General features: G+C 40.9%; 1 protein-coding gene across 6 annotated transcripts in view; it reads left to right on the forward strand.

Annotated features, from left to right (window-relative positions):
- LOC106884251 (RNA-binding protein 24-A) overlaps positions 1-10,331 on the forward strand; it is a 121,315-nt gene that overhangs the window by 15,219 nt on the left and 95,765 nt on the right. For all 6 annotated transcript variants that reach the window (XM_014935522.2, XM_014935524.2, XM_014935521.2 and 3 more), the window contains one exon: positions 4,881-5,060. In XM_014935522.2, coding sequence (XP_014791008.1) covers positions 4,884-5,060 — 177 coding nt within the window. In that variant the 5' untranslated portion in view covers positions 4,881-4,883. The remainder of the gene's footprint in view (positions 1-4,880; positions 5,061-10,331) is intronic.

Here is a 10,331-nt window from a genome sequence, read left to right on the forward strand (position 1 = left end):
TCTCTGACTTAAGTATTGAGTTCTTCATCAGATAATGCATACAGCACACCTACCATATCAGCTTGTATATATTTTATAATTCTTACAGTGAAATGTATGTACCTGGTGTGTGTGTGTGTGTGTGTGTGTGTGTGCCTGGGTGTGTGTGTTTGTATGTGTGTGTGTGTGTGGTGTGGTGTGTGTGTGTGTGTGTGTGTATGTATAGATGAATAGATGTTTATGTTTAGGGATTGGTGTAGATATAGAGGAACGAATGGTAAAAGTATGATTTTTGTTTACAGATGCCTGAACACGTGTGCGGTGCGTGTGTGTGCATTATTGATATAAATCATGACACAACCATTTCAGAGTCGTTTAGCGAAGTGACGCACATATCTACGCACACATTCAACTTATATAATTATATCTATCTATATCTATTTCACGAATATGTAAAAACATGTCCGTATCTTATTAATGTGTTAGAATACTTCAAATTGCTACCAGGACTACAAATTTGGGGGAAACTGTAGATAGCAAGGCAGACAGACGATTAAATGGTACTCGGTACTTTACGTGTAGATATTGTTACGACGCCGAGCACCGAAAGGAAGAAGGGCCACGTTGCACTGACTGGAAATGAGCCAGGACTCTGGAAAGGACATCACACACTTAAACATACTTTCTATTCAACCTCCATATTCACACAGTCACACACACACACACACACACACACACACACACACACACACACACACACACACACACACACACACACACACACACACACACACACACATACACACACACACACACACAAACGTATACACGCACACATCACACACACATACGCAAAAGTGAAAATCTGTCGAGGTCGTATGTACTTTGTGAGTGTGGGTGACATGAATTTGTGGCGGATGAGATTGTCAGCAACGAAGATTATCAGCAAAATAGGTTTAAGAATCGGTCAGTGGCAGCTGCTTGCTGTGCGGATTGTACTCAAAGCTGCACCTTTCTCATGTACTATGTCTAACTGATTCAAACCTGAGAGTTACATTAAGGGTACATTAAGGGTGCATCTATATGAGCAATGCTCGGCCACCTCGCACACCAATTCATGGCTGTGGGGTTCAGTCCCGCTGTGAAGCAATTTAAGCAAGTGTCTATTACTACAGCTCCGGACCGACCAATGTATGTGAGCGGCTTTGGCGGGCGAAAACTGTGTGGAAGCCCGTCGTGTGTGTGTGTTCGTCCCCAATCACACTTGACAACTGATGTTCTTTTGTTGATGTGTCCATAACTTAGCGGTTCAGGAAAAGACGTCGAAAGAATAAGAACCAGGCAAAATTATGAGAAGCACTGGATCAATTTATTCGACTAAACCCTTAAGGCGGTGCTTCAGCATGGCTGTAGTCCAATGACTGAGACAAGCAAAAGATACAAAAAGGATAAATGGTTGTTCACCTAATTGAACAACTGAAGATTTCTATGTTGAAAGTGAGAGGAATTCCTCATCTCTGGTCGCTCGTACGTTTCAGGTGGACTACTCCGTTCTCCCATAAACATGCATACACATCTCGTCAAACCAGCAACAAACCACCGCACCATATGCCAGACATTGCTTCGCGCCCTTCAGATATATTTACAGAGAGACACACTATGTATATACATGATTGTGTGTGTGTGTGTGTGTATTTAGTCCCTTGGCTACTGGAGATAAAGTGAAACGAGTGCCGTGCTGACGACGCTTATCGGGGTAAAAACACGTGTCCACGATTGTCCTCTTATCTCTAGACAATAAACCTGTCTTTTATTCCTGAGTGGCCTTTGACTCTTGAGATTATCTCCCCTTCTCAAGTAAAGCTGGTCTTAATCACCTTTTTTATTAATTTTGATACAGACTCTAGTGGCGAAGATAATTTTAATATAGCAAGAATTTATGTTCTATGGAATTTGATATACCTGTATGTGTATGTATGTATGTATACACACACACACACACACACACACACACACATATATATATATATATATATATACATTTTACTCACCTGATTCACCAGGTACAAATACACGTTCACACTCACGCACACACAAACATACACACACACACACAAGCACACACACACACTCACCACCACTCACACACACACACGTATGCGCCTACATGTCATAAACACCTTGTATCATAAACATGTTGTGTCGTAAACATGTTGTGTCATAACATCATGTGTCGTAAACATGTGTCGTAAACTCATTGATTCTCTCTCATTTTCACGTTTGGACCCCGTTGCTTCCTATTTTATTCTGATGCCCCCCACCCATTGCCAGTGGATGTTTTTAAAAATCTTATATTATTATTGTTAAATTATCCTTCCTGCTCTGGTCACACGGCTCGGATTTTGTGGGGAGGGGGACAGTCAATCACATCGACCCTAGGACTTATTTTTTGTAAGCCTAGTACTTATTGCTATCGCTTAGTTATGGGGACGTAAACACGTCGACATCGGTTGTCAAGCGATGGTGGGGGTGGGGGACAAATGCATACATACACACACACACACACACATATGTATGTATATATATATATATATATATATATGTGTATGTGTGTGTGTGTGTGTGTGTGTGTGTGTGTGACAGACTTCTTTCAGTTTCCGTCTACCAAATCCACTCACAAGGCTTTGGTAGGCCCGATGCTATAGTAGAAGACACTTGCTCAAGGTGCCACGCAGTGGGACTGAACCCGGAACCATGTGGTTGGAAAGCAAGCTTCCTACCACATAGCCATGCCTGCGCGTAGAAACAATTACTGCGCCCAACGTGGAAAACCAGTGGGTTGCGCATAAACAGCATCAAAATCTTATATGGACTTCTAAGAGTCATATTGGAGCGTGGCTGAGGACCCCTGCACCACCTCTAGGCAAAGGAACGAACACTTTATAGAGCACATAGTAGCATTGACCAATGACAACTCTTAAATGACAACAACCACACAGAATCAGCGAGCAATGATGATAGAACATATAACACTTATAAAGAACCACACAACACACAGCGCTCCTAGACAACATTATCATCACCATCAACAACAACAACAACATTCACACAGCACCACTGAACAGTTACGTAACGATGCTAGTCTCTTGTGGTCCCAGAAAGATGGTTCTGTAATTTATTGCTGAACAACCTGCTCAAATGTTTTGCTTATAAGGATCAAACGTTTGAGTTGTGCATTTGGTTATTCCGTTCATTGAATCGACGTTGCCTGAACGGGTGACATCGGGTGTCGGAGTGATCGCAGAGCAGTGTGAGATGAAGTGTTCTGCTCAGGAGGACAATGCACCACCCAGTTCAGGGATTGATACCACAATCTCGAGATCGTAAGTGCAATACGCTAACCACGAGGCCACAATTACGCAATAACCGTGAACCATCTCACAACACCCCTAATCAATCTCACAACACACAGCGTTTCTGAACGATAGCATACCACACAACACTACTCAGCGACTACACTCTACACCGATAGAGAAAAATAATGGTACACACTTCACAGCAACACTGAAATGCAACGACTACACACCACACAGCAGCTCTGAAAAACAACTACACACCACACAACACTGCTGAAAAAACGCTGACGCAACATCATAGAAAACCAACGATATGTGACACAACATCGTTGTAAAACAATCACACATCACACGATTCTAACGTCAAGCAACTACACACCACGCACACGATCAAGCGATAATCCCGCGCACCACGTGAAACTGAAGCACCTATCGCCAAACCCAGACGAAAAACGTAAATAAATACATAGATCCTCCGTCGATTTCAACGATGACTATTTCAGCTGTTTTGGTCAACAAAACTACTTGTCCGTTGTGTTGGTGGCTGAGAATTCCACAGACTCTTCTATTCCCAAAGAAATTCTCGGGCTGGGGTCACCGTGGCACATTGTGGCAAGGCTAATAACAGTGTACCCTGCTTACTCTCAAGAGGAGTGGATGGTCGCGAATGGAACGCTTTGTGTAATATGTCAGCTGGATGTGTGTTCATTTAATTTTAAACAACATTAACAATAACAGCGTGACAGGCACGGGCATGGCCGTGAGGTTAAGAAGCGCGCGTTGTGGGTTCAGGCCCATTGCGAAGCTCGTTGGGGCAAGAGTCTTCTACTATAGCCCCGGGTCGAGCAATGCCTTGAGAGTGAATTTAGTTGACGGAAACTGTGTGGAAGCCACTCATGTATTGTGTGCATGCGTGCGTGCGTGTGTGCGTGCGCGTGTGTGTATGTGTGTGTGTGTGTGTGTGTGTGTGTATGCATACCTTCGTTTACTCTTCCCAGTACTTGGCAATCGGTGTTGCTTTGTTTACGTTGTTGTAACTTAGCGGTTAGGCCTAAGAGATCGAGAGAACCAATACCAAACTAAAATAACAAAAAACAACTCTTGGGGGTCTCGGGTTGTTTGTCTAAAACTCTTCGATGTGGTGGCACAGGATGGCAGTAATCCTGTGCCTGAAAAATAAAAGATAACATACACAACAATAAAACACGCAACTGGAAATATGAGAGGAAGGTCATGGCTGTAGCGCTTTTCCATCATAGGTCTTGCTTGCTCAATTCTGACCTAAACGACACCAAAACAGCAATAACACACACACGTATACGACATAATAATCACACCACACACACATACACACACACCGCATGCAAAACACACACACACACACACACACACACACACACATCAAACGCACCGCCTACATCGTCTTCTTCGTATCACTCCTCCTCCTCTTGCGTATAACTCTTCCTCCTCCACCCACCTTTATATTCATCCTCCTACTCCTTCCTCTTACTACTTCTTACCATTTTGCGTCATTCTTCCTCACAGATCATGGCCAACGGTACTATACAACAGAAGGACACTACCTTTACCAAAATATTTGTCGGAGGTCTTCCATATCACACGTCGGACAAATCACTGCGGGAGTTTTTCGATCAGTTTGGAGAGATAGAAGAAGCGGTTGTCATTACGGATAGACAGACGGGGAAAAGTCGCGGCTATGGATTCGTAAGTAAAAAAAAAATTGTTTTATAATTAATCCGATTCCATTTAATTTCGTATCATCATCATCGTTTTTAACGTCCACTTTTCCATGCTTGTATGGATCAGAGGGAATTTGTCGAGACAGATTTTCCACGGTCAAATGCCCTTCTTGTTGCCAAACCTCACCAGTTTCCAAGTAAGACATTTTCCACGGGTGACCGGAAACCTCCAACCCCGCTCGCATGATAGTGATGGTCATTTTTACAGCCATCACGTCATGTCTCGAGATGGTTTGAATATGGAGGAAAAATGTCTAGTATTAAGATTTAAATCAAATTCAAGGATTTGACTGCTTCATGAATAACTATAGTAAATACGGCAAGGCTTTTTGTCTGTCGCTCTACCGATTCAGCCAGTCAATGATGGTATTTTCTGACTCCACATGCGGCGGAAGAGTAATTTAAATTGATGATTCTCAAAGTCACGTTTATCAGTCCTCACCACCACCACCACATAAAATATTGCTGAAATTATTTTGTTGTTTTTCCCCTGTTTGTTAATGAGAAGCAAATAGGGTTTCGTTTCTGTATTTGGTTTGTAAGATTCTTGATGTGATCTCGTGTGTTGAAACAGATTTTGTTGTATCTCAGGAGGGGCATCATGCCAATAACAAACACATGCCCTGGTTCTATTTCACTTCTTTATTATTCGTCAGTTGGTTAACTTTTTAACCAATTGACTTATCGCTTGTTTGTTTAATCATTCGGTTAATCGATCACTCCTTTCGTTAGTATTCACAACTTCTTTGTCATTTTCTCTCTCTTTCCTCCATATCAGCCCCAGATTTGTGAGGTCTGGCATAATGACCCATCTGAGATATAATAGAATTAGAGTGTGTACTTGTGTGATTCTTTTTTTTTTTCCTTGCCAAGGTGGTGGACAAGTTTAAAACGCTGCAAAACAGTCTTAATTTTCTTAAAATTGGCAATTTGTCTGACCTTTTTTCAAACCCCAATTGCCCCAGGGGTCTTAACCCCTACTTCTGTGAGAACAATCTCACTCCCAGTTCTTCACTGGTACTTACTTTTAACGACCTCAGAAGAAATGCAAACAAATACAACGTATATTACAGATTGTCACGAAATAGCGTTTGGTGGAATCGAACCAAAGTCTCTCACATGACATCATGTTTCCTTAACACTTATGCTGAAGCCACTGACCTAAATAAACCCCCTATTGTGTCCACATCACTGAAATGACTTTCCGATTTGTCACAGCAACATCCTCACTGAAGTCTTTGTTTAGATCCGCGTTCATCTTTCACACTCACCACACACCTTTGTTTATCTGACATGTTTGTTGGTATGTTTTGCACCTGGACTTAGTGCATAAATTGAAATTTAATTGTGTGACCTCATATCATTTAATAACATGCTTCTATGAGCAAACATAACCACAAACGCTTACATGTAATGACAGCTAAACTATTCGACAACAGACGTCGGTGCAACCAAGCCCTCCTGCAGACGGGGGCAATAAAATCGGACACCCAGAGTTAAAACATTCGCGTCCTAAACTGGTTATGTCGGTTCGTTTACATTTCTTGTTTTAATTGGCGGTAATGTTTGAGGTAGTTGATGCAATGACAATGTGTCTCAAGCATTTGTAGTGACATCTGCCGACAGCAGATGAAGCACATCTGCTCCAAAAGGAAGTGACCATGTAATCATATATTGCCGGATAATGATAAGGCGGCGAGCTGGCAGAATCATTTAAGGCTTTGTGCCTATAGTAGGAAGGATTATTGGTTAATGATGGATTAATAAGGACTAAGCCGAGAATTTATAGGTTAGTTATGTTCCGTAGTGGTATGAGTAGGATTTCAAAATTACGAAGAGGCATACATTGGTGTGCCGTGAGCAGCACGATGTAGAGAAAAGAATTTTAAAGCGGATCCCTTGTTGTATAATAAACATACGTTGCGTATGATTGGAGAGAGGTGAGTCAGGATACTTGGAAAATTGCAGGGAAAAAAAAAAACAAAACAGAATTGAATGGTTTATCTTTTGTTGTTTCAGTCGTTAGACTGCGGCCATGCTGGGGCACTGCCTCGAAGGATTTTAGTGAAATGAACCAACCCCAGGACTTATTTTTGTTTTAAGCCGGGTACTTATCCTATCGATGTCTTTTACTGAACCATGAAGTTACGGGGGCATAAACACACCAACACCGTTTGTCAAGTGGTGACACACATTCACGCACGTACACACACACACGCACCATGTATTTTTTCATTTCAAAGTTTCAGCTCAGAGCTGCGGCCATGCTGATGCACCACCATGTGTGTTTGTGTATAAGATATATATATATATATATATATATATATATATATATATATATATATATATATATATATATATATATATATATATATGCACATAAAACAGGCTTCTTTTAGTTTCCGTTTACCAAATTCACTCACAAATCTTTGGTTGGCTCGAGGCTATAGTAGAATGCTCAGGGTGTCACGTAGTGGGACAGAACGCACCTTGAAGACTTGTATATTGGTGTGCCGTGTGGTGGGGGACGAAATAGGGACAATGATTTTGAGGTAATTCGTTGTATAGTTGCATAAATTACTGCACGAAATTACAATGTGCTGTGTCAAGATACTCTAAAAGTTGCGCTGACAAAAACGAAGCTGCGAGGTATTTATTGGCATTAGAAAGGGAAGTTTCTTCCATCGACATTCGGAAAATTACGGATCTTACTCTATTTCTTCACTGGAAAATTTATGTTTCTCGACCATGTGAAGTGTTTTAAGAGACAGAATCCATGATGCAATTTCTGTCTAACTTCCATTTGTGTGAATGGAACGAGGTCAAAAACTGTCTGACCTTCTGTATATCAGCGCAGGCATAGCTGTGTGGGTAATAAGCTCGTTTTGCCGCCACGTGGTTTCCGGCATTTTGAGCAAGTGTCTTCTACTATAGCCCAGGGCGGGGGACCAAGACTTGGAAGTGAATTTGGTAAACGGAAACTGAAAGAAGCCCGTCGTATGTATGTATGTGTGTGTGTATATATATATATATGTGTGTGTGTGTGTGTGTGTGTGTGTGTGTTTGTGTATGTTTGTCTTGACATAATTTGATAGCTGTGAATGAATGTCATTACCATACAAACAGTGTCATGGGAAAATATTGCCTTCCTTGGAAACAGGTGAGTTTTGGCGACAGGAAGACCGTCCGGGCATAGAAAATCTGCTTTGATAAATTCCCTCTGATCTATCACTATTATGTGATGTGAAGACAAGGAGACACAATACATATGTATACAAACATGCAAATATACGGCGGGCTTCCTCACAGTTTCCACCTACCAATTCCACTCACGAGGCTTTATTCTCCTCCGAAGCTATAGCAGAAAATACATGCCCGTGGTGCCGGGTAATTGAGCTGAACTCGAAACCATCTGCTTGGGACACAAACTTCTTCTCAACCACACATGTACACCTGTATGTATGGATATGTACCATTATTCGCTGAAACATATGTGTGTATATATCTGAATGAATAAGCTTGTAAGAATAGATGAAGATTAAAAGAAACCTCAAATTAAAATATAAGTACGGTTGTTTATTTTAAGCACTGTAAATGATTGTCGACGTTTACCTTAACCTTATACAGAACCGTTGGGGAAGGTTAGCTAAGTCAGAAAGACATCCTTTCCAGTGGGGTAAATTAATCCATCATTAACTTAACACCATCAAAACTACATTCAGTTAATAGGAATTATGAGTCTCAGGAGATTTTCAAAGATGTTTGCCATTTTTCAAAATTCATTTACATTTTATTGTTAATGTTTCTAATAATTCTAACGTTGTTTCCAAGCTGGAATCTTAATAACTTTGGCTGACTTTCGAAATTTTTCCAACCGATAATTTCTAATCACTTCATTTCTTTACTATTATTATTATTATTATTATTATTATTATTATTATTATTATCATTATTATTATTATTATTATTATTATTATTATTATTATTATTATTATTATTATTATTATTATCATCATTATTATCATTACTTTTTCTTTTTTCTTTATTGCCCACAAGGGGCTAAACACAGAGGGGACAAACACGGACAAACAAAGGGATTAAGTCGATTACATCGACCCCAGTGCTTTCGAGGTCGACAAAATAATTTATTTACACTCACACATGCGTATACATATAGGTGCAGGAATGGTTGAGTGGTAAGAAGCTTGCTTGCCAACCACATGGTTCCAGGTTGAGTCCCATTGCGTAGCACCTTGGGCAAGTGTCTTCTACTATACCTTCGGGCCGACCAAAGCCTTGTGAGTGGATTTGGTAGACGGAAACCGAAAGAAGCCCGTCGTATATACATATGTGTGTGTGTGTGTGTGTGTTTGTCCGCCCCCCCCCTTGCAACATAGCTTGACAACCGATGCTTGTGTGTTTACGTCCCCGTAACTTAGCGGTTCGGCAAAGAATAAGTCCTGGAAGTGATTTGCTCGACTAATGGTGGTGCTCCAGCATGGCCGCAGTCAAATAGCTGAAACAAATAAAAGAATACGTAAATCACTCACGTTGTTGTGCCATGTCCGAGTGAACAAAAGAACATCATTGGATGCTCCTCCGATCAATCTATGTGACCAAATAAGGTTCCTCGCAGCCAAATTTCCTCATTTTATGGACTGCAATATCCATTGTAAGACATTGGATTATATAATCCGTGATACATTACGTCCGCTAAAAAAATATATGACAGAATGGTGTCAATTGGAACAACACCAAACTTAGCCTTTTCGATCAAGAGTTGAGCTGCAGCTACAGAACAACAACGACTCACTTCGAATCTCCTTCATTATTCCATCATTCTACCAATCTGTTGAATTTCGCTGCTCAGTCTTTCTACAAAACACTTGACTACTTATCGCTTATTCCAGTTTCAGTTTACTAGCAGAACTGCAGCAGGGTGCAGTTCTCTTATAGGCCACGTTGCTCCCACCTCACGCCGAAAATTAACTACAACATGGCCCAGAAAAAACAAAACAAAAAACTCCTGAAGAGTTTTCAGCATGCCACAATAAGTTGAAGAACTTCATGTTTCTAGGGGTGTTTAAAATCAAAAATAGCCAAGAAGGGAGAGCAGTCGATCGAAATCTCGAACAGTTTGGTGAACTTTCCTGCTGTAGACTTCCCAGTGAAGTATATACCATTCAGTTGGTTAGGTGATGTGCATATGTATATATGTGTGTATATATATATATAT

This window comes from Octopus bimaculoides, chromosome 4 (assembly GCF_001194135.2).
Source record: "Octopus bimaculoides isolate UCB-OBI-ISO-001 chromosome 4, ASM119413v2, whole genome shotgun sequence".
NCBI lineage: Eukaryota > Metazoa > Mollusca > Cephalopoda > Octopoda > Octopodidae > Octopus > Octopus bimaculoides.